This window comes from Lynx canadensis, chromosome B2 (genome assembly GCF_007474595.2).
Source record: "Lynx canadensis isolate LIC74 chromosome B2, mLynCan4.pri.v2, whole genome shotgun sequence".
Lineage (NCBI taxonomy): Eukaryota > Metazoa > Chordata > Mammalia > Carnivora > Felidae > Lynx > Lynx canadensis.
In genome coordinates, this window is record NC_044307.1 from 135,087,985 (window position 1) to 135,113,929 (window position 25,945).

Below are 25,945 nucleotides of genomic sequence, written 5' to 3' on the forward strand. Positions count from 1 at the left end.
TTATCTAAAACCAGGAGGATGATTAAATCATCTGGGTACAGTCAATTGAAGGGTATCACATACTAAACCAGTAAAATCATGCCTTCGAGAACACTTAATGACAGAGACAATTGCTCAAAATGTGACAGGATAGGAAGTGAGACGAAAGGATAGCAAGTAGTATTAAATATGATACTAATTTTATTAGAAAAAAAGGCTACAAGCACAGGAATAAAACTAAATGAATATCTCAAGGTGTTCATGGTCATTTAGCCAAATCTCTGGGTAGTTGGATGACTGGTGATTTTTTTTTTATGATTTCTTTCCCTACTATTATATAATAAGCATTTTAAATTTTGGAAAAGTAATTGAATTGTCGGCTAAAAATTGCATGTGAAAGAGGGAAGCAGAAGCAATGCCCACTAGAGCACTAAGGCCCTGGAGCGTTACGCAGGACGTCTCCTGATCTGCTGTGCACACAGAGCGGCCTTGACTGAGAAGGAACAGATAAGGTACGCCATTCTCTAGGGGGCAGCGTAGATTCATGCGCTTAGAATCCAGGCCCTAGCTTTTTGTCACGTCACCAGCCTGTCTCCCTAAAGACTTCCAACCTCTTGTCAGTGACCCTTCTTTGGATTTCTTCAAATTGCCTGCCAAATCCTAGCTAGTGGTCGGTTAAAAATCCCTTCGTTAGACATGCGTGCACGCATACACACACACACACACACACACACACACACAGCCCTTTCTGGGTATATATTGGAGCCATGAAATTGCGTGAAGGTTTCTAGTTCTGAAATATTAAATCCTATGACTCATGTTTAACTCTTTAATAGTCTTCACATTTTTATCTCCTCATTGGAACTGTGGTGTAAACACCATACCACAGGAATTGGCTTCCGAGGCCTGAGGCCTGAGTCCTTGACCACTGGAGGCGACCATGCAGATATTTAAGATGGTTTCAATTGCAGGACAGTGGCTCACAGATCTTTTCTATTGCAGTATGACTGTCCTTAATCTGAAAACAAATCAACTTCACTGTGCGGTGAGTGACATGCCTTAACAGTTAAGATTAAATGTTAGTATCACAGTTTAGCCAAACCAGATGTGAACGCTATTTTCATGTCAGGGACTGAGGTTTTATATGCATCCCTTACTTGTTTTTATTATTTTTTTAATGTTTATTTATTTATTTTGAGAGACAGAGACGGAGGGGCAAATAAAGAGAAGGAGAGAGAGAATCCCAAGCAGGCTCTGGGCTGTGAGCGCAGAGCCCCATGTGGGGCTCAATCCCACAAACCATGAGGTCGTGACCTGAGCCAAAATCAAGAGTCAGATGTCTAACTGACTGAGCCACCCAGGTGCCCCTCCCTTATTTGTTTTTAGTTGAATAAGTACAGATGGCACCTAATAAACTCTCATGCCATGGTATCTTGAGGTCATTGACTTATTAAGTTTGGTAGGTGTGCAAATGCCAGATTCTGCTCAACTTCCCCACATTCCATAGCACAATTCTCAGGGAATGTTAAAATGACATTTGCCTGTTTACTTTCCCTCTTGACAGATAAAGATCCTTTCTGGAGAGGTAAACACCAGCAGGATTCAGGAGTGCAGTTTAGACTTTGTTGATACTTTTCAAGAAATGTATTTTTCATGCTCCTTCAAAATGAAGCAGGAAAAACAAAAGCTATGTGCTTTCTTTCAAAATGTACTAACTATAACCACCACACCCCTGGATGATACAAATTGATCCTGATTTTTTATAAAAGTAATGATTAATTTTACAAAGATGTTGAGTGTCAGGTGATGTGGGCACATGGAATGTGATGGTGAATTGATACGCCTTTTCTCCCATTCGACTGATTATTGTGTTGACTATTTGACTGTCTCTTCCTGATTCTTTTCTACTTTGTTTGGAGTGTTTGGAAAGGCCCACGTGCCAAGACTAGTTAAGGAACCAGAGCCTGGGCAGCAACTGGGCAGATGCTTCTGCTAGGCCCAGGTAGGGGCTGGGCCAGAAGGCACATGCATCCAAAGCCGGGGCACATGGGGTGGCTGTGGTCTAGACAGATCAAGAAGGCAGCCCAGGGACAGGTGATGTGTTGGGGGCGATCGTGAGAGTGGGGGCCACAGCCCAGCACAGACCAGAAGTCTTCGTGGTAGAATATGGATCCCACATTGAGCTATAGGTCTTCCACAGCCATTTTCCCAAGGAAATACCCACATTCAAGAGTAGAGAACTCCGGAACTTGCCTTCAGCCACATTGGTGGCAGCCCTGTGAGGGATTCAGCTGACCGGAAAAGACCTAGAAAGTCAGGCAGCCCCTCTGTACCCCTGGGGGACTTCTCTGGAAAAAATGGGAGAGCCAACACAGAAGAGGGAAAGGCCAGGGAATGGATCCGATTTTCCCAGCACTAGTTCCTGGGACTTGTTGGGTCTTTGGACACAATCTGAAATTGATCCTTTGTATATGTCATCATTTAGTTAAATGGCATGTCATGCCATAAGAAAGTGAGTCTCAGTTGGTTTGGACCAAATTACATGACCTAGGGAACAGGGCATAGGATTGGACGGCACAACTCCTGGTCTCACAGAGTCATGCGTGGTCATTTCTATCTCCGCCATTTCATTGTACTTCCCTTAACTGCCCGTCTATGATAGTGACAGGTTGGGGAGCGTTTCTTCCTCAACTTTACTTTTTTTTCTTTTTCTTTTTAAGTGTAATGAATTATTTTTTTGAAGGCTTATACTTGCCCTGCCCAGTCAAAATGCAACAGAAGAGAAAATGGATAGAAAAGAGATAACCCTACCCAAATGGAACTTTGGGGAGAGAAAAATACATGAAACATAATATATTTTGATGTCTAAAGCATTACATAATCAATTCTAGATTGTGTGGTATTAGTAAGCAAGATGCACTTTGAAAAATTTGGAAAGGTAGTGAATATGTAGGTGGGGAAAGTCTATAAATGTGCACGAATACTGCACAGGATGTGAATCTCTACTTTCACTGAACAGTCAGTTCTTAAACTTTTGAAAGAGCAGAGCATCTTGAAATCTTGATGTCTGTAATCGCAGGAAGGATAATTTATCAACTAATGTTCAATTAAATTTAACTTCCATCCTTTTGTTTCAATTAAGAGGATCAGCATTTTTCCATTTTAGTGGCAGGATACTGATGTCTCAAGAGAACAGATTTTGGGGAGAAAATAATAATAATGATAAAAATTGTTCCTATAGTTAACACTTAGTGGGGATTTATTGTGTCCCAGATACTTTTTAAGCCCTTTAGAGATATCATCTCATTTAATCCTAACAACAGTCTTACTGAGGTAGATACCGTTATCATGCCTGTTTCACAAATAAGGAAGCCAACAAATTAGAACGGATTCATAACTTTCCCAGGTCACTAAGCTGGTCATCGTCAGAGCCAGCACTCAGGCCTAAGTCTTTAGTATCTCTTGCTTTTAACCACTCTATTGCCTCTCCCTGTAGGAGCGAAATCAAAACCATGAAGATCTGTGATGGGGTAGTTAGTAAAACCTATGATTCTAGCAAATCTTGTTTTGCTAAATTCTTAAGAACCCGTTGTTTCTGGAAAGCTTAGAATTCTGTGAGATGATGTTCATTGATATTCTAGAGATGTTACTTTGTTTCAGTTTCTCTAGGAGAAAGACTTTAGTGGTTGAAATTACTAAAGTTGACTGCTTTAATAAAGTGCTTGCAAAGACTCTATCTGGAACAGTAAAGCCATTTGTTGCAACCATGTCAACAACTTTGGCTCTCATAAGGATTTAATGAATCGGGGAATGGAATTTAAGAAAGCAAACAGACCAAGGAAAAACCACTTATTTTCCTAAAACAGCAAAACAAAAATGGGAATCCTTTCCAGTCTGGTTGTTGCAAATGTTTGATGGAGTCTTAAAAATGTTTAGGGTACATGATTTATCATATAGAACAAAAAGATGATTAATGAACACTTCTTTTAAAACTTGTTTAGGGTCCTATCATTGTGATTTTAGTTGTTTAGATAGAAAAAAATTCTGTGATATATTTAGGTAGAAAAATATTTGTGACGGGGCGTCTGGGTGGCTCAGTCAGTTAAACGTCCAACTTCGGCTCAGGTCATGATCTCGCAGTCTGTGAGTTTGAGCCCCGCGTCGAGCTCTGTGCTGACAGCTCAGAGCCTGCAGCCCGTTTCACATTCTGTGTCTCTGACCCTCCCCTGCTCATGCTCTGTCTCTCTCTGTCTCAAAAATAAATAAATGTTAAGAAAAAAAATTTTTTAAATATTCTGTGATCTATTTGTGGTAAAATTATAGTGAGTTGACATTCAGTAACATTTATTTTTAAAGTTGTTTAGGGGCATCTGGGTGGCTCAGTCGGTTAAGCGCCTGACTTCGGCTCAGGTCATGACCTAGCGGTTTGTGAGTTCAGGCCCCGCGTCGGGCTCTGTGCTGACAGCTCAGAGCCTGGAGCCTGTTTCAGATTCTGTGTCTCCCTCTCTCTGACCCTCCCCTGTTCATGCTCTGTCTCTCTCTGTCTCAAAAATAAATAAACATTAAAAAAAAAAATTAAAGTTGTTTAGGGGCATCTGGGTGGCTCAGTCAGTTAAGCATCTGACTTCGGCTCAGGTCATGATCTTGCAGTTTGTGAGTTCGAGCCCCGCATCAGGCTATGCTGACAGCTCAGAGCCTGGAGCCTGCTTCGGATTCTGTGTCTTCCTCTCTCTCGGCCCCTGCCCCGCTCATTCACATTCTGTCTCTCTCACTCTCAAAAACAAACATTAAGAAAAAATTTTTTAATAAATTAAGTTTATGCAAATATATATCTACCAGAAATAAATAGGATCACCAGATAGTAAAATCAATTTAATATTCAATCTTTTTAAAAAAAAATTTAATACGAAATTTATTGTCAAACTGGTTTCCATACAACACCCAGTGCTCATCCCAACAGGTGCCCTCCTCAGTACCCGTCACCCACCCTACCCTCCCTCCCACCCCCCATCAACCCTCAGTTTGCTCTCAGTTTTTAAGAGTCTTATTAGTCTGTTTAAAAGAAATTACTGGATTTTAAATATTTTTCACAAAGTCCTTTGTTACTTAAGAATGTCATTAAGCTATGATTAAAGGCAGTGAATATCAGTAAGCTTGAAAACATCCTATGCTAATGTTCAGGGTCATATTTTTTTCTCGTAAAATTCTAGCATCCTTCCTATTTGCTCTGTCGACCTTTGTTGTCTATAGACCCAAGCTCGTTGGGGGGTTGGAGGGAGTCATTTCCATGGCAATTATGGAAATGACACATTCAATGTCTGCCGCTAATATAAGCTTGGAAGTCAAATGATTTCAGCGTTTGACAATATATGTCAAGGTACTAATGGTATGTAGGGAAAAAATAGCGTTTCGTATGTCTATCCAACCAGGTGATGCAGTAATGGATAAAGTTATATGCACTGGAAACTAATTTCTTCATAAACATTCTAAGTACATGGAAAGAATTGTGCGCTCAGTTGCAACCATTAACTTATCAAAGAATTGCGTCTAACTACCTCAGGGAATGCACAGAGGGCAAGGATGTCTAAAAGTCTTCAGGAATCATTGGTGTACTATTGCTTCATTGGTGTACATGCAGTCAGTGAAAAAGTACAAGAGTTCGGGCTTCTGTCTAGTGTCAATTTGGGGCAGTCGGTCATGGCAGCCAGAATCACAAGCACAAGGATTGTCAGGCTGAGCCTGGTGCTGATCACTGCCATGGACTTGAGAGAGGGAACAGTGGCTTGCCTTTCATGATTCATCACCCCTGCCCAGGGCTCTAGCAGAATTTGAGAGCAGGAGTGACTCCCCGCCCTATTCTCACCCCATCCCCACCATGCCCAGCAACTCCCACACTCTACAGCTTTGGACCTTGTGGGATTCAAATAGAAGGAGAGAAAAACAAGTTGTTACGCTCCAGAAAATTTGGCAACATTCAGAAAAGGAGAGTGGGATTGAATCTACCCAAAGAAGAGCCAAAGGACTTTCACTAGCCTCCAATTCTCCATTTTATTGTCACAAGTAAAACCCAAGGAGTGACAATTGAGTTAAGTAGCATTAAATTCAAATTTAATCTCTTGTGGTAGAAATGCTGTAAAAGTTTTCAAGAGGGACACGTTCATTCCTATTAGCACGTTTCCACAACCTTTGATATTCAACCCCATCACTTCCTTGAGCTCATAGCTAATATAAACACCGGCATTGTCTTTACAATTCCTTGGGATTCCAGAGACCGGCTACATCTAACCCGCTGGGGTCAAGGGAGACACCCATGCTTAACGGGAAAGCTAATCATTTCATTCAGGTCTTCTTTTGAAAACTTGCTCTTTCGGGTGACATTGAGTAGATTCATTTTGTAAGCTAAGAAAGGAAGTTGGCCAGTAAAACAAGAGGAAGGTGAAGCAGAGACACAGAGCTAGCCAACACTTGAAATAATGTTATTTCACATTATTATTTCATATACATTATCCAGTGGGTCAGAAATTGTCATTCGTTCTTTTCTTTTTTCCAAAGAGAATTGGTGGGGAAGGAGGACCATTTTAAAACTGAACCCAGGCCTCCTCATTCCACCGTATGAGAACCCACAGCCCACACAGAAATTCAAGAGATGTGTTAGTGAGGGAACTCAGTCCCTCAGCCTCTGAGCTATAAGGATGACACACAGTCCAGCCAGGAGGTTACCTCAGCCTAGAGCAAGTAAATAAATCATTTGGTAAAAGCCATTGGAGAGTAAAGGTTAATGGAAAGTCATAAATCAACCAGCCTGTCTATGTATGGTTTTGCTAGAATGTAGGAGCTATTCGAAAGTTTTCAAATATTTCCTTAACTGTGTGTGATTTGAACAGGAGGACTATGACATAACGAACCAGTTTCTATTCTTATATCAAAATGAGATGAAAATACGGTATGGATTTAATGCCAATTCACTTATTCAATTTTACACGGTTGGGTTGTTGTTTTTAGAACATCATGAAACTTCATTTCATGGCCCAATAAAACTAAAATGTAATGGGTTACAGCTTTTCCGTTTGTTGATTTTTCTCCTTCAAACATCTTTGATTTTCCATCCTTTGAACAAAGTTTAAAATGTCTTGAATGTCATTCAGTACGCCTGTTCTCCTGGCCCTTCCCCCACCTGTCTTTAAAGCCGTTTCTAAAGTGAATCAGTCCTGATAGAACCTAATGGTAGCTATGAGCACATTTCTTAAAAGCATTAGAACCTCTTCCTCGGCAGCTTCTAATCCACAGCGTGGCCATCCCATCATTGGTAGATTGTTTCTTTTTAGTATCACCCCCGCATCCCACCCCTACCTTATCTAAGAAGAAGGCTGGTGCCTACCTACACAGGGTCAGGCTCATGTGCCATCAGAAGTTTTCCTGGCAGTTGTCCTCTCCCTTCCATCCCACGTCACAGGTTTCTGCGGTCTCTGTCAGCCATTGGCCATGAAAGTTCACCTCAAGACATCACCCAACCATCTTTGTTTATAGCTGCTGTTGATCTAACGCCTAGCACGTGCCAATGTTCCTCCCTTTTTTCTTTCATCTATCAGAAGAAAGAAAGAGTTTAACTTTTCTCATCAGAGAGAGTTTAAATTTCTATTCTACCTCAATAAAAACACCCCTCCCACACCACCTCTTTCTGAGAGCAACTGCTACCCTAAATAGCTTCTCTCGAAACTTGCTACTTCTAGCCTGCCATCTTTTTATGGGCAAGTTCCAGTTACAAGAACAAGTTTCTACCACCACCAAGTCTTTCAAAAACTTATGATGAAAAGCATTATCTTGTTCTTGCCAGACTACATTTGTGAATTTTAATATGTCTGGAACATTTTCACAGTGTTTAAATGTTCCTATCAAGTGTTTCCCACTGTTCTTTAAAGTAGTAGCCATGGTGCCCAAGCATTTCCCTCTCAGATGGTCTTCTTGGTATCCACTAGTGTGAGCCTCTCAATTTCAAACTTCCCTTGATTGAACAGATGGACCTCCTGTACAAATGGACAGGTTGCGGCTTCATCTCACTGTTCTTTCTTAGGGTTTTGCCTAAAGCCAAACCATTTGGATATGCTTTTCAATATACACACTGTTCTTATAGAGCACGCAGTTGAAAATCTGATTTCCAACACGGAGAGAAGGAAGAGACGGGACCACTCATTTACATCCTCCCAAGACCTGGCCCTACCAGTGTGCTGCAGATTGCCTAGATGAAGTGCACTTAATTTCAGAGTAACACAGCAGACTTTCCCAGTGGGATTGACAGCCTCCTTGGAACTTCATTTCACACTTTCCTGACTTGGGAATGGTTATTTTGAGTAGCACCTCTTAGTAACCTAACTTCTTAATGCCTGGGCAAGAGGTTAAATATCTCACTTATCTACATGTTTGGCCTCCATGAACAGCGATTTCATTCAAAGCCCTTCAAGGGTTTATCAAAATCTCACCATGTTTAACATTCCAGAGAAAACATCCAGGTTGCTGGTGATTGGGACTCACCTTTGGTTTTCTCATCAGAGCTGATCATTGTGATAAATACAATGTCAAAATAACGACAAAGAAATAGACTATATTCTCGCAAATAAAATGTATCTAGAATGAACAATAAAAAGGAAAAATGTAGGTTTTGTGATAGCGCTGAGTTCCCAGTTCATAGAATCCCAAGAACAAACAACTATTAAATAGTCATTATACACATCATATGATAAAATTTACCAAGAATTTCTTGTGCATGAAATGTTTTACAAGCAACTGTGTTCCCGTATTAAGTGCTATGGTACTTTCTGTTCTCACAAACAGTAGTTACAGGATCTTCAAAAAGCCCTGTGTGTGTTAAGATTTAGTAAGTTAGGTTATAGTTAGATTAATGTCAGGCAACATTAAAGAAAATGTCTTAAAATTTAGGAAAATTGCATTATATGAATTGCAGGATCCCTGACAAAAGAAAGTAAATGGTGTCTTAAAACTGTCAGAATTGAAACCCTTATCAAGCCATGAAAAGAAAGTTCACCCCTCTATATCTAAAGCTGCCATTTACGCTAGATAAGGAAAAAGGCACATGATCACTTATGAGCAAGGTTGTTTATCTCATATTATTGAGAGTCATAGAGGCTAAAAACCAACTCAATTATCTAACAGTAGCAAACTGTTTATATGATTTATAAGGCTACCAGTGGAGCACATAAAAACACACTGCAAAATATGACTTGGAATAATTAATACTATAAGCAAATGCTTATGATCAGTTAATTTTTAAAATAATATGAAACTCTGAAACTTAATAATGTGTATAGCAGAGATCTATTTTACAATTCACGTACATAAATAAGAAAAAGACTAAAAGGAAATGTATTATTATAGTAATAAATATGGCTTGATTTAAAGTCATTTGATCTTTTTTTAAATCTTTTTCCAAAAACGTTACCCTCTATTGTTTGCATATGTGTGCATGTACATACGTGTAAGTATATGAGTCTATATGGTATGTATATATTTAGGTACATAATAACCAGACAAAATGAATTTTTAAATTATAAGTTGCCTAAGAATTAAGATTTAAAGCTAAAAGCTTATAACTTCCCCAAGGACTTTATGATAGCCCTCTATATAACTAGATAGGTAGCTTGATCTATATGAAACACCAGAGAGAAAAAATAGTGGAGCGAAATTTTTAAAGGAGACAAGAACTGTCCTGTGGGTGTTTTACCATCTCTGGAGTGCCCACAGTGGCCATGTGTGTTAACAGTTGGCTTCAACATCATTGAGACTAGATTTGGACAATGCAGCGTGATTCCAGAGGAGGGCCTTTTCCCTGTCAAAGAAGGGATGTGTGTGTGTGTGTGTGTGTGTGTGTACAAGACAACTGCCTAGACCTGCTAACACCATACAGACCGTGAGGGATAGAAAGAAGAATCTTACATATAAAGTAAAAGCAGAACTTAGGAGATTGTCAGATGCCAAAGAAATTTGGACAGAACTACTGGGTTAGTGTTTTGCTTGATCTTCTTTGTTCAAGTAAGTCCACTTGACCATCACTCATCATAATGTGATTCCAAGTAAAGTAACAAAGACATGAAAAGTAACAAAAATGCGTTTCTTAATAATTTCAGATGAAAACGTTATTTGCAACAAAGAAATGCATTTTATTAATAATGCCATAGTAAGTCTTCCAATAAGATGTTTTTAAGTATTTTCCAGTATCGTGGTTCAGTTGTTGCTGTGAAAATAAGGCCTCTGTTATTGCCATTCTCATGCCCAAGCCATTTTTTTAATGACCAAATGCCATGCTGGGCAATGCATCCGTGTATAAGTAGGGTGGTATACACTTTCAAAAAAAATAGAGCAGCTTTTTGATGATTTGGGTCGTGATGCCAAAGTTGGGGAGAAAGGTAACGGGAACGATTTGTCCTCTGCCCAGTGAACCAGGGAGAGTGGGGAACTGGAGCCAGCAGACCCCAGTGGGCACTGAGGCCGCCCCCAGGCTGATTAAGCGACAGTACGTGTGTGTCTGAACAGGAAGGGATGAATTCTGATACCTCTTCCAGTTCTGATGTGTTTACTTCTAAGCTTGAGGACCTGTGTGTGGTTGGACAGCTCCCACAACCAAATCAGCTAGGGTACTAACAAGAAATGCAGGTTCCAAGGGCCCCATCTCTGCAGGTGTCGGCCTGGCCAGTTGATTCATGACACATTACGTTTGTCCAGCCAAGTGTTCACTTGGCCCCACAGAAGGACGCAAAGGTAGCCCTCAACACCCATCCCTTTTGGGTCCGGCCCCCCTTTTCTTCCCTCCTCTAAGGATGGGATTTTGAGACTGCTTGAGAAGTGACTGGAAGAGAGTACGTTTGTTATTCTCTTTATTGTTTACTCTTCCTCCTGGAAGAGGGAACCTGTGTTTCCAACGTTTAGCAGCTCTCTTGTTCCCTGGAATCATGCTTGGTGCTTAGTAGGTGCTTCATGCAGATTCAAATGAGCCAAAGAAGGCCGGGTAAGAGAATAACTAATTACCACCCCCAGCAACTTCAGCAGATTTGGAGGATAAGTAGTGAGGAGTTGGAACACAAAGGCAAATAACGTGGAAACCCCTCTGATGGGCCACCCCACCTCAAGATTTGACGGGTTGGAACCCGACTATGCAATGTTTCTGTAAAAACACGTCTCCTTGCAGGACTCGTCCCCATTTTTCTTTCCAAAGGGGGCCAGTGCCTTGGCTTTTGTGGGCCCTTGTGACCCATCCCACACAGGCCAATTACTTTTCTTCCTGGTTCCCTTTGTTGTGCTCCTGCTTCCAAAATTCAAAGCAAATTGGAAGCATTAAAAAGGCTTCATTCTCTTTCATCAAAGGGGTCTAGCACTTTCTGGCATTAAAAAAAAAAAAAAAAGCCAATCATGTAACTTTCCCTTGGCTGCACAGAGAAAAGGTTCTCTTGAAATTCAAAGGGATCTCAATTTATTTTTTCAATTAATTATATTTCCAGATCTAAAAGGAGATGGTAAAAAGAGAAAGAAAAAAAATCTCTCTGTTTACTTTACCAACCCCAAGCACCGAGTCAGGCATGAAGTGCTTTTGTTCTTTTCTCCCCCTAATTGCCATACCTCCAAGAAGCTGGTTTTAACATGCCATCGATCATCCAAATGGCAAATCAAACGCCGGCTCTGTCAGCCCAGCACATCGCTGCACGCCACAGTGACATACATTCATTTCCGGTGAAGGCAGCTGCCAGGGAACCACATGTGTTTGAACTGTGTGGCCTCCCTATATAATTCAGGAAATGAGGTTACTCTATCTGTGACAAACATCATGTTCACACGGTTTTGGGGGGCAGCCAGCTCGATGCGGGGCTCGGCAGGAGTGGCCCTGGGATGTAGACCCACCATGCTGTCTGAGGACAGCACTAAATGCCCCAGCTCACTGCACCTGACCGGTGACTGTCATCATACCTGTCCCCTGAGAACGCATGCCTCATCCCATGTGCGCTAGACGTTTCTAAATGTAATCTAACCTGAGGTTAGTACACCACAGTTTTTTAGACAGAGTGCTGCTTAGAACAGCAGGACCTCCTGGTTGATTACCACTCAACTCCCCTGAAGCCAAAGAATTGATGCCTATCTTTTGATGACGCTTCTTTTCATTCGGTGATAAAATCTGGTCCCACTTCTGGTTGTTACTCAACTTGTATTCATTTCTTGCACATAATCTCCCCTGGACCAAGTCAAACAGGACCAGATTGATGGGGCAAGGGGGCTTTGGTCAGTGTGGAGTGTGCATTTGCTTAGATCAAGGGAAGGAATGCCCCCAAACCAGCTCAGCATCAGACAGACTGCAAGCCCGTGGTGAGGTTTTGTTATTTTGCATATGGTTAACCATCTTGGAGGTCATAAAGTGAGGCCTCTGTCCTCCGGTGCAGCAGCTGGGTTTACACAGTATTTCCAGATTGTTTCTTTTGGCCCAGAGCCAGGGCTACATCGTTTTTCCATTATGCCTGTGTGACAGATGAAGAGAGGTGGGAAGGGGGACTTCATGGGGCAGCTCTGTGATTTCCTTTTTATTTACATTAGAGGGATTTTTGAGAGTTCTGAAGATTATGAACCAGTCCAAACATAATGTCAATGCAGCAGAGGTAGAAAGAGCCACTGCTTTTGCAAAAATGTCTAGATGTCAGGCAGTCAAGCAAAATCTATTCATGGCCTCAGCTTGAGGCCATGTTGGGGGGCGTTGTGCCTGTCACTGCTCAGTCTTGCATACAGATGGGCTACTGGGGAATGATATTTATCATCACGTTCAGAAGTTAAACTCCCAATATTTGCTCAGGAGTTCCTTGTGGGGAGGGGGAGGAGCAGCGAGTTGGGAAACTGAACCATAACGCCTTCGTTGGCATATGCGTTCTCTGTGGATGGATGCACTTGGTGCTGAGTGGAGGTGTGTTTCCAAGGGCACCATAGAACTTTTCCTTTGCAGTCCTTCCCTGAGATACCAGCTTTCAGGGGATACTCCCCGTGTCCTGCCCTAAGTTTTTCCACCAGGGAGCATTCAAGAGTGGTCAAAGAGCCACAGTTCAAACTATATCCACAGCAAAGCCCTTGCAAGTTGGGTCAAGTGCATGTGATCTGATGGAATGTTTTACTACTAAATGAAATACTTGCTTTTGCAAATGGAGAAACAGCATTAAAAAGCATCAAAAACGATGGCGAATTCAGTCATTGGACTGCATTGATATAGCAAAAGTAGGTCACATAGACGTTTGCTGCTCCAACAGTGTTGGGGTTTCTTTACTGCATGGCCGTAGTATATAATACATGTGACATAAATGCATTAGCTACAAGGTTTTAGCATGTATTATGTGTTCCTACGTGGGTATTTACGTTTGTGGCAGATGTCCCTTATCACAGTATTTCTTAAGCTTTGCCAAGTGTATGTAAGCAATCTGTCACCATAGCATAGTGTTCTCCAAGAGAGTGGCTAAGAAAAGCAAATACCACTGCCTCCCCAGAGCAACCTGCAATCCTAAATACCTATATGAGCCCATCCTAAAGAAATCTGATTTCTAGAAATGGAAAGTTTGATCTGGAAGGACCCTCTTCTAAGGAACGAATTTAGTGAAACAACAAATGTACAGTCAACACCAAAAGTTGCCCTTTGGGTTAATCCGGTCTTACAGATGGATTTAACGTACAGCTTTCAAATCAACAAATCTTTATGGATGGTCATTATGAGCCAAGTGTGGAGCTGGGTTCTGGGGAGCTAAAAATGAAAAAGATACAGTCTCTTTCGGTCTGCAAACATTCATTTCTGCTGGCTTGCGAGTTTTTCACCAGATCCTCCCAGACTTACCAAAGCGTTCCCCTTGACTTAAAACACTCAAGCCCTTCTTTTCAACCCGTCCCCTTAATGCCAGAGTACACACAGGGCAAGGAGAAGTGGGTGGTTATAGATTTCCACTCAATTTGGAAATTAACAGCCGGTGATGTAGCAAAAAGGTGCCGGGCTGGGAATCAGAAAGCCTGCTTTCTAGTCTCAGGACAGTCACTTACTGGTCATACAACCTTGAGCAAGTCTTGCGACCTCTCAAGCCCTGGGGATCTGTAGGTAAAATGGATTACTCTGAGGAATGCGTGAGGCAATGAAAGGCCGTATGAAAATCCATGAATCCATGGAACTCTGTGCAAAGAAGGGCATGCCATTCTGATGACCTGTGGGGAGAGTGGGGTAGGGGAAGGTCCGAGTTGCTTGCACCACTATCTATAAAGCTTAATAATGCAGAAAGCTGAACTCAACTCAGCAATCTCCCTTCTGGCCCTATAGTCTTGGGGTTTTTTTTTCTCTAGTGGCATTGGATGACCAACTATAGATGTTTATGTTATTGGGGGCCAGCAATATAAAAAGGACCCCCATTCAGGGCCCCAGCAAGAGGGTCTTTACCACCACCCCTCAGAGAGAGTAGAGTCTGGGAGCCTAAAAAAGTCTGTCCCCACATAGTCCTGACTCTGTGGTGACTTTGGACATGTCTGTAAGGAAAAACAATCTTTATTTTACTATTGAAATGAAAAGGTCAGAGGTTGATTTTTGTTGTTTTCCCTTGCGATCATTTTACCGCTCAAAACCAATGCCTACTTTGAGGAAGTCTTCTGCAGTTATGAAAATACTTAAGGGGAGCCTTTGCCACTCCCTAAAAGTAAATAAGAAAAATGAAAAAAAAAATTCAAAAACATCCCGAAACCACAGCTTCTCTTTGCCAAAACGTATCGATTAATTAAAGAACAGGAACAGCAAACCCTGACTCGGTCAGCACTATCATTCCAAAAAGGCAACTGAACCACAAAGCTAAACACTGGAAATTATAGACCCCAGTGGGAGATGAAAATTCCCAGATGTAAGGGTAAGCTGTTTCCTGCTGAGGACCCAGCATTCATGGGCCTCTTGGGAGTTTTTGATTAAGAACATCCGGATATGGCCTTTGTTCCCACTTGGCTATATCTGCACCTGAAAGGCACAGCCAAGCCTTTTTCGGTCTGACAACACCCTCCTCCTTCTCTCCTTCTGTTGGTTTCTTTCATTCCTTCAACAACATGTGTGGAGGGTGCTGTGTTCCCCTAGGTGCTGAGCTGTGGAAATATAAAGATACATGGGGGGCCACCCTTCTCCAGGGCACTCTCAGCATAACAAGCTCCATTAGAACAGCTAGATGAGATGGTGGGGATGTTGGGGGCGAAACATCCAGGGGAAATGTTTTCAGAAGTTTCATAGTGCCTCAGAGGCCAACTAAAAGTTTTCCATCTTTTGGTTGAAACACACACACACACACACACACACACACACACACACATCTTACTCTCAGACCTGCACACACAGCAGATCTTCATGATCAAATAGTCAAACAGTCGTTATGAGAGACCCAGCTCCATGCAGAGTATCTGAGACAAGCACATTAAGCTTGATCTCTCCATGAGGGATTTCTGACCAAGGAAAGAAAATGTTGACACGATGCAACAAACCAGAATGAAATGCCCTATTAGCGCCCATCATGAGCAAGCCCGTGAGAAGAGATTCTCCCCCATGACCACGAGCTCCATTTGGCCATAAACAATGTGAGAGGTCAAGAGCCTGGGCTCAGTCGCCAGACTGTCCAGATCCAACTTCTGGCTTCTCCACTTACAGCCATGTGAACTTGAACAAGTGACTAAATTCCAAGGTCACATCTGTAAAATGGTGATAATAGGAGAGCCTGCCTCACTGGGGTTTTTGTAAGGATCAAGTGCATGTTCAACTTCTCAAGTTCTTTGCACTGAGAAAGCTCTCTCAAAAATGCATAGTGATGCAGCTGATGATGATGGTAAAGTCCCATTCGTTGCTTATATCTCCCATGCCTGGTGCAGAAAAGTTATTCAGTCAATATTGGCAGAAAAAAAAAGGAAGACAACATCGGACACATGAACGAGGCCTAATTGAAGCCTTCATTTTGACATAGAGCACTTGCTTCCTGGGTTCATGAAACCCAGAATTTTAAAACCTTTAAAGCAGAAGCATAAAACTCCATTTTTTTTTTTTTTATAGCAGCCAAGGAAGTAACATAAAAGAATCAACTGGCATTTGGGGTCTGGAACAAAATGGAGAGCACTGACCTCTCTCGGCGGGTTGGGGGGGGTGGGAGGGGGAGGAGGGGTGCACAGCCACACTCAGCCACACTCAGCTCCAGAAGAATCTTGCCTCACTTTGAGAGAAGCCAGAAATCCAGATTTCCATGTGAAATACACCAAGTCTTAACAACAACTAAGTCAATTTCTAAAAAAAAAAAAAATAGCTCGCGGGCCAAATCACACAGCCTGCCAGTCAGATCCCAGGCTGCCTTCTTGCTGGGCCTGCCCTAATGGAAGGAGCCCTGAATTTGTCTCCTCCTTCTGAACTGTTCACCAGTGGGGACCAGAGACATGAGCCCCTTGAAGTCATCTCTCAGTTCCCGCTAGTTTCAAAGGCCACTCGTAGGGTAGGTCTTCACTTCCTGTGGTTACGTTCTACAGTATGTGCCCTCCTGACGAGGGCAACTTCACTTCCCAAAGGATGCTAATAATAAGTGTAGATTCTTACAGCATGATTGTTTGGTGGCTGAAATAAGAAGAGTCTCCAAAAATTCCTAACAACTTCCTCTAGAACTGCTATTAGGGCAATCTGGAGAGAGACTGATTCCACAGTTCACGTAGCTTTGTTTGGTTTGGAGGGAAAGTCTGGCATTTTACAAAAATGTGGAACACTTAGCAATGAAATGACTTTTCCATAGCACTGATTATTGGACAGCAAGACACATAACCATATGTCTTTGAAATGTGAGTTTAGAAATTCTCGACTAACTATACAGGGCAAACTTCCCTCTAGTCTTTCCATGTGAAGGTGATAATTTTCTACAGGCTCATGAAAGCTTCACTGGTTATGGCCCGGTACTTAGTGGAAACCTCAACACAAATAGGAGGTCCGGGCTCAGGTTCCAGCTCAGTCACTTACTCACTAGCAGTGAGACCCTGGGTAAGTCATTTAATCTCCCAGAGCTTTTATCTCCCCATCTGCAAAATGGGGGTCAGAGCGCCTCATAGGGTGGTTGAAAATATTTTTAAAAACAACATGCATATGGGCATAATCCAAACCTCTAATAGGTGCTCATGTCAGTGTTGGTTGAATCTGAACCTGTTTCTTCTCTCACAAAGCAGGGCTCTTAATTTCTGACCAGGACACCATCCTCTGGCAGTGTCATTAACCTTCCTTTTGAATTTGGCAGCTTTGTGGAAAACAAAAGGGGAAAACGAAAGCTGCGATCATTTTACGTAAACATTTGGGTTTGTGTCCACAGTATTATGAAAACTAAGGATAGAGGGTTGGATGACACCTCCGGAGAGTAAGGAAGGAGGAGGGGGAAAGGCTGGACCAGCACCACCCGGGAGCACTGGCATTTCAAGGACGGGCAGGGTAAGAGGTCTGGGTCTGGGGAACTGAGAGGGAGCGATCAGAAGGAGAGTGGATGACCATGGTGCTCATTCAGTGTGGCTCTTCTTATAACAATGCACCGGAAGGGATCAGGCTTAGCTGCGACTGTCATCATCTCTTGCCAAATCAATTCATTAATGATGCGGATAGACCCTGGTTCTTTTCACTTGTGCTTAAGTGACACTGTGTCAGTTCCGACAGACGGCTGCCTACTCTGCCCACCCACCCACTCGCCCATCCTCGGCAAGAGAGGAAAGCATACAGGGAAGAGAGTCGGTTGGGATGAGCCAGGAGTAGCTTTACAACAGTTGGCCCAGTTACCTAATCCTAACCAAAGAAGGGAATGCGTAGCTCCTTCACATACTATCGTTTTGTTAAAAGCTTCAAAATTTTACTGGCTTGATGTTAATCACCCTTAATAGGAAGTCAACATTTTGCATCCAACTCATCTTGAAGACTAGTCTAGGAAATTTCCTTGTTCTAGAATAAAAAAATCAATGATACTTATCTTGGATGGCTTTGTGGTCAGTGATTATACTTGCCGTGTGTTATTTTTAGGAAAATTCCAGAAGCCCATATACCCTCCCTGTCTTCCTGAGCATGAGCTTTAATCAGGTTTTCAGGCGGGCTAAGAACCTCTACCCTGGAGCATATTCCCTGATCAAGCCCAAGTTGAGTACCTGGGGTGTGCCATTTTTCTCTGTCACCCAGGAAACTCATGGCTGCGTATGTTCAAAGGACGTTACTAAAAATGATACTAATTTCATTGCAGTTTTTTCTTATGAAAATTCATACCAGGCATTTCTCTATGGTTTATAACCAGGAATGGATGTGACTAGACTGTTTTATTTTTTTTTTTTTTAATTTTTTTTTTCAACGTTTATTTATTTTTGGGACAGAGAGAGACAGAGCATGAACGGGGGAGGGGCAGAGAGAGAGGGAGACACAGAATCGGAAACAGGCTCCAGGCTCTGAGCCATCAGCCCAGAGCCTGACGCGGGGCTCGAACTCACGGACCGTGAGATCGTGACCTGGCTGAAGTCGGACGCTTAACCGACTGCGCCACCCAGGCGCCCCAGTGACTAGACTGTTTTAAATGAAGAGCAGTCCAGTGTTAAATTCTTTGTTGGTTGTTGGAAAGCTTAGGGCCAAACTCTCAACCCACCTCCTGCACAAGTAGTTAGTACTTCATAACATTCATCTTATGTCCCTCGATATTGGGGTTTGGGGAACTAGTAAATAACAGCCATGTCTCCCTGCCTGGGTTTTAAACTCATTGAGAAATAGACGCTGGAGACAGATAGGTGGAGATGAAAATGTCAGCTTCTTTACCAAATCACTTGAATGGGTATATTACATGAATGCAGCCTAGATGTGCAGAGAAGTGGGCCGGTCATATTCCATCCTGGCTTAGACAGACTTGCCCACCAAGTCCCAGGCACGGCTGGAAGCCCTCACCTCCTCTGCAGGAAGGTGTGAAGTCTCTGCAGACAGACATACTCTCTCCAGAAGGAATGGCATCTCAACTCCTTCCCCCAAATGCACAATCAGAGAAACCCCTCTGGCCCTGGTTCCTGAGAGAGAGACTGGGGCAAGAGGCAAGAGCAGTACTCTAGGGAGATCCTTCCAGATCGGGAGGTGGAAGCCATTATCCCCAGTGCTGACCTTCTTAGCCTCACACTCCCTTTGCCCGGTTTCCTTAATTGTTTCACTAATTGCAGCATATATGTCTTTGTAAAGTTCTTTATGTATTCTATAGATTCTATATATATATAGAGAGAGAGAGAGAGAGAGATTCTATATATATATAGATTATATATATATATAGATTATATATATATAGATTATATATATATATATAGATAGATTTTATATATATATATATTTATATATATATATATATATATATATATATATATATATATATTCTTTTTAGACCAGGTTGGGCCAAGTAAGTTAATTAAAGAGTTTATTTTAAAATCACAGGAATCCTAATACTTTTTATGGTATGAAATAGCAAAATGCTACACAATTTAGAGTGCTTTGAGAGGAAGGGATTGTAGGAGTCTGGAAATGAGTGAGTTATGTTTTTTGTGCCTTTCAGTGTTAACTGAAAACTCTTGGTGCCTTGTCTGTCTTTAGTACCGATTTTTTTAAAGTCTTTTTTTACATTTATTTATTTTTGAGAGACAGAGAGAGAGAGAGCACGAGCGGGGGTAAGGCAGAGAAAGAGGGAGACACAGAATCCGAAGCAGGACCCAGGCTCTAAGCCGTCAGCACAGAGCCCGATACGGGACTCGAACCCACAAACCGTGAGATCATGACCTGAACCACAGTCAGACGCCTAATTGACTGAGCCGCCCAGGCGCCCTAATTCCAATTTTTTAAACTCTGTGTTTTAAAAACCCAAAGGGATACGCCTATTAATATGTCTCTCCTCAGATTAGCTATAGCCAATATCTGCAAAGAAGAGAGACATTATAAAATGTTCTATCATAAACCCATTTTAGAAGAGACTATGCCAAATTCTTTAACAAAAATTCTAGAACTCATATGTCCAAATGTGCATTACACCTTTCAAAAGACTCAACTGGAAAAGCAACACCCTTATTTCAATTAGGCCATGATTGTTCCAAGAATTTCTTCATTAGAATTGCTATTGGAGGCTTCAGAAAGTATCTCAAATACTCTAAAAAATGATGGACCTTTGTCCTGTCAGGTGAATCCAAGTTTAGCACCAGCCATTTGGAGCTATGTTCGGTGAGTAATATACCTATTCAACTTTGGTGACAAAAGTTTTAGTTTGTAAGATGATAAAAGAAAATATCCTGGCAAATTTTCATGATCTTGGGTTTGGCAGTGCTTTTTTTAGTATAACAGTACAGGTAACAAAAGAAAAAAATAGATATATCGGTCTTCATTAAATCAAACCCTTTATTCATCAAAGATAACTATCAACAGGGTGAAGAGAGCCTAAGAGGGGGGAGAAAATATTTGCAAATCGTATACCTGATATATATGCAGAATATCTAGAACATATAAACAACTACAACTCAACAACAAAAATTTTAACAATCCAATTTCAAAATAGGCAAAGGACTTGAATAGACATTTCTTCAAAGAAAATCTACAAATAGCCAACAAGCACATAAAAAGATGCTCCGCGTCATTAGTCATTAGTGAAATGAAAATCAAAACCACGAGATACCAATTCACAATTACTGAGATGACTATAATGTTTTTAATTAAAATAACAATTATAGAAAAGGATCTGGGGAAATTGGAGCCTTTCTACGTTGCCAGCAGGCGTGCAAAGTGGTTCAGTCACAGAGGAAGACAGCTTGGTGGTTCTTCAAAGAGTTAAACAGAGAAATACCATAGGCCTTCAATCCCACTCTTGGTATATGCCCAAAAGAACTGAAATCAGGGACACAAACAAATACTTGTACACAAACGTTCACAGCAGCCCTCTTCACAGTAGTCAAAAAGTAGAAACAACCCAAGTGTCCATCAATGAGTAGATGGAGAAACAGATTGTGGTATATCCATACAATGGAGTACTATTCATTTATTCATATACTGACATGTATACAGTATGGATGAACCTTGAAAATAGGATTCTATGTGAAAAAGGCCAGACATAAAAGGACCATATTATTATATGGCTCCGTTTATATGAGATACCTAAAAAAGGCAAATTCATTGACAGAAAGTAGATTGGAGGTTACCTGGGGAAGGGAGTACAGAGTTTCTGTTTGGAGCAATAAGAAAATTTTGGGAATAATGGTAATGGTTGCACAACATTATGAATGTAATTAATGCCACTGAAATGTACACTTTAAAAGGGTTAAAATTTGGGGGCACCTGTGGGGCTCAGTTGGTTGAATGTCTGACTTTGGCTCAGGTCATGATCTCATGATTTGTGAGTTTGAGCCCCACATTGGGCTCGCGGCTGTCAGCGCAAAGCCCACTTCAGATCCTCTGTCCCTCTCTCTCTCTCTGCCCCTCCCCTGCTCACACATTCTCTCTCTCTCTCAAAAATAAATAAAACAGAACAAAAAAAGCTTAAAATTTTATGATGCATATAACATTTTTTGTTAGGCATTACATGTAAATATAGAACACATTGTGTTTTTAGTCATTAATATAAACTACGCAGATTTTAGTTATAATTTACCATATTTTAAAAAGCCCTCAAAATTTATAACAGTTAACATTGTGTTTAAGAAATCTGGCAATTCTCCCTTTATTTTCTTAACAAATGCCCTGTTGAAATAATGAACTGCGAATAGCTTTTATATCTAGTTAAACTATCAATAATACATAGCAATATTTTAAAAGAAAAAGCAAGATGATTGGCAAGTGGTGAGAGCTTTTTCCTGTGCTTCTTCCTGAAAGGAAAGCCCTTGGTGTGTGTAACAGGAAATAAAAAAGGAAAAATGGGTCAATTTTGCTGCTCAAAGGAATGTATAATTTGTAGTTCATTGAATTGTGGTCAAATTACATAGTTGGCATCCCATGCAAAGAATGTCAGGTAGTTTATGTTTAGTCAACTAATGTTGATATTAACACCTAGGTTAAGGTGAAATCTTTCTAAATATTGTTGGGCACCCTTTTCCCCTTCCATTCTTTGCACGCTGAGTTTCCTTCCATAGGAGCTGCCGGTATTATGTACATAATGCAGAGTACATCATTACTCCTTTTGCGCGAAAGCATTACAGGTGACTGCTCATATGCAAATCTGGTTCTCTTCCAGAGCATAGGAAACTTGGAAATATGACTGTGACCGTGAAGAAGACTGTCCCCTCCCCCGAGGCCGTGCAGATTCTCTACCAGCGAATGAGATACGAGTATGAGTTCTACCACTACGTCAAAGAGCAGTTCCACCTGCTGAAACGCAAGTTTGGACTGAAGTCCCACGTCAGCAGGCCCCCTCTGAGACCCCAGTTCTTTATTCCAACTCCACTGGAAACCGAGGAGCCGATCGATGATGAGGAACAAGATGACGAGAAGTGGCTAGAAGATATTTATAAGAGGTGATGCCAGCACTGTGTTGCCTCCACTGGCTTTATCTCCCTTTTCCAGAAAGTTTTTTGTTGGGGGAAGAAAAATCCTTAAGGGACTAAATTAATGCTCAGTTGCATTAAAAAGAACGAAACATTCCCACATGTTGGGGTCATTGGGAGATGCCCGGTTTTGCGGGTCTTTCTTAACTGTATTCTGGGTCTTCCTGGTTCCCCGGATCCTTCCCAGGTACACTAGATGGCGCCATCACAGGGCAGTTCATCATAACATAGCTTTTTCCCTCTAGTATAATGAGAGGAGGGGGAGAAATACAGCCCGTAGCCCAATAATTTATCATTTGTAAAATGACTTGTAAAGATATTACCTCAGTGGTAGGAAACACCCAGACTTACCCATAATTCGGTAGAAATACAAAACCACTTCAGACACCAGGGAATCTACTCTAGAAGTGTCTAAGAGGGGAAGGTAAGACTGATAAGGACCTCAAAAGGGAGGATGCCCCTGGATGAGTGGTTTCCACCCACGTGGGTAGAATTCTGCCTCTGGTCCATCTCAGGGGACACTTTTGCCAACAGCAGCATACTTCTGTCTGAAATGGCAAGTCAGCTTGTGCCACACCCCCAACCAGTCCAGAGCCTTGAGTACTTTCCAAGGTCAAGGTGCAGGGCAAGCTCCATTGAGACCCTCCGTTTCCAAGCACCATTCTGACGGATCTAAAAGTAGCATAGCAGGGAAAAGAATTTGTTTGCCGTGTAAGGAAAAGTGTAGGCGTGAGCATCTCTGGAGGTCATGTGACATCAGAAAATTGGTTCGGTTGTGTTCTTTGTACCCACATGGCATCTCTCTCCCCAGCATCGTTTTCACTGGAGACCCGGGAACCGGTTTAGCTCTGGCATTTCACTCCTGTGGCAGAAGTTCTAAGCCTGCCCACAGACAATTCATAGTCTAACCCCTGGCCAAGCTGGGTCCCACCATAATGGCATCTTTCACCTTCTGGTCCCTTGAAGGGTACCTGGTTTTGGTCCAAAGGGGTACTGAGTTCTACTCAGGCAGCGGTGAAACTCCAACCCCCTTTGTTATGGAAGCAGCTCTTTCCTGAGGACCCCTATTAAGACATTAAGACAAGAAGCAAGAGCTTCTGGTAAGAGACTGCCTGACCAGCTTTGTGAGCAGGCGTCTGCCCCCAGAGTGGTGCATAGCTGTGGGGCAGTTCCGTTGCTTGAAATGTCTCTTCTCCCCATTCCTCTCCTGTCATCTGCCCCCGACTCATGACCCCGTGGGTCTTTGGATACTGAAATGTTTTCATCTTTAACTGCTCCCCCCCGCTCTGGATACGCATATATTTCTGGGTGGAAAACATACAGCCAGCTGAGAAGCAGGGGTGCGGGGGGTGGTGGCAGACGGGATACATGTGACAGATTTTGTCTCCTTCATGTTTTCTCCCCTAGAGCCAGCCCTTCAAGAGCACTAGCAGAGTGTGAGTTGGGAGTACTTAATAGTAAATAAGACTGACTTTACACAAGCTACACATTTTCTACTTTTCAGAAACCAACAAGTCTCTCTAGAGTTTTTTCTTCGTTCACTAAAATTGGACAGTAGCCAAGATATAAAGCAAGTCATTTGGAACCTGTCGAGTGTGCACTAAAGCTACTTTATCATGAGATGTATTAAGAAGGCTCTACCCCACAGGAGTCCAGTGAAGGCTGGGACCACAGAGGCACAAAGTCCAGCACTGGGCCACTGGTGGGCCTCCTTTCTGCCTCAGAGAACTGGGGCAGAGACGTGATTAAGAAAATGTTCTTAGAAGAGGAAATATCCTTTGTCCTGTGTAGAGAGACCAGGGCCCTACCATTAGGCATACCTTAAAAAGCAAACCCAGAGAACAGCTGTCCTATTAAAACAAAAGATAAGAACAGCGCCTGGTACGTTGTGAGTCATTTCTATGAAACTGCATATAAAGAATGATAATTAGTTTACACACTGTGCAGGCTCACTCTCTGAAAATAAAATGGAACTGGCTTAGTGATCTCTGCTTTCGTCAGAACATCAGGACCCATTGGTCATTTGCAAAATGCATAGTCCTAGTGCAAGTTCACACGAGCACTTCCAGCTGTGTGTTCAAAGGCCTTTACTGTCAGCAGTGATCATTAGACCATGCCAACAAGAGATGCTGACCTATTCACTTGCAGGGCCTTAATGCTGTTTTGCCCCAACAAAGAGTCTCTACGTCCTAAAAGTCAAGGCACTTCATCAATTTATTGGCACACATGACAGGATTTCTTTGGCCCTGAGCCCAACGCAGTTTGTACTTCATGAAATATATTGTACATTTTACATAGTTTAATTTAAAAAAAAATACATTTTAAGCTGGTTGATCTTTGACTGCCTTATTTATTATAACCTTTCAGCACATTCCAAGGTTTTAGTTACTCAGGAAGGAGTTAATTAAAATGATTTTATTTTGGTCTGATGGATGTTTTTTAAAAGGAAAATTATTATTATGAACCTTCAGCCTACTCTTCTGGAGTGCCGTAAAAGTGCTTGTAAATCCTTTTTTTTTTTTTTTTTTTTTAAGAAGAAGAAGGAAGAAAAAAATGGTGTTTGACATTGATGGAAATTCAAATATATATATGGAACTGAAACATTAGCTTAGCTAAAATAAAAGCAATCTGTGTTTGAGATGAAGTGTTCCTTAACTTATTCATCATCCATATAAATAAATGAATATAAATAAGTTGCAATTTTTTCCCCATTCTGTTCCTAGCTGGAAGTAAAAGTGCCTGCAGTTTTTCCCAGCGCCCTCTGCCTTTTTAATCGGCCAAACTTCTTCCTTCAAGCTGTGATTTTTAGAAAGACGGGTTTTCTTTGAATCTATAAACTCTATTCGTGTTATCATTGGGTGACACCAAAAAGCTGGCTGAGAAAATGAGCGAGGCATTCATTCCTCTAGTTGTGTGGACACGATACTGAGCACCTGACCTTGCCTCCACGTGCCCTGCTTGGTCTGCTGTCTGGGGTTTGGTCAGAACCCTTCCCACCACGCCTCTTAGCATGTACTCTGATCTCTTTCTCGGACACACAGAGCCTCAAAAAGTTGGGTGATTCTCCCCTCCCAAGCGAGCAGTTTTGATCCAGAAGCACTCCCTGAGAAATTTCACAGCCACCTCAAAAGGGACTTGCAGAGAGCCAGGGAGTCCCCTGCTTTCTAGCAATTGGGCACCCCATGCCAACTCCTGTGGCTATTTTGTAAAAGGGAAGAACCAGAGTTTTGGTACTAAGGGAAAGAAAAATCTATTTTGGCGATAACATGCTTTACTTTAAGCAAGAGCCTGAGTTTTAAACAAGTGACCAATGGTTACCTTTTTTTTTTTTTTTTTTATCATTTAATTTGTTCTGTAACTTGGTCACATGATGTTTGACTCTGAGTGACCTTTAAAGACA

General features: G+C 41.9%; 1 protein-coding gene across 3 annotated transcripts in view; it reads left to right on the forward strand.

Moving 5' to 3' along the window:
• Positions 1-25,945, forward strand: part of UST (uronyl 2-sulfotransferase) — a 318,211-nt gene that overhangs the window by 280,832 nt on the left and 11,434 nt on the right. Inside the window, exons 8-9 of one of the 3 annotated variants that reach the window (XM_030316556.1) lie at positions 22,236-22,515; positions 24,050-25,073. In XM_030316556.1, coding sequence (XP_030172416.1) covers positions 22,236-22,515; positions 24,050-24,149 — 380 coding nt within the window. In that variant the 3' untranslated portion in view covers positions 24,150-25,073. Of the gene's footprint in view, positions 1-22,235; positions 22,644-24,049; positions 25,074-25,945 lie in introns of those variants that run through there. The other 2 variants (XM_030316555.2, XM_030316559.1) reach the window with 2 other exon arrangements.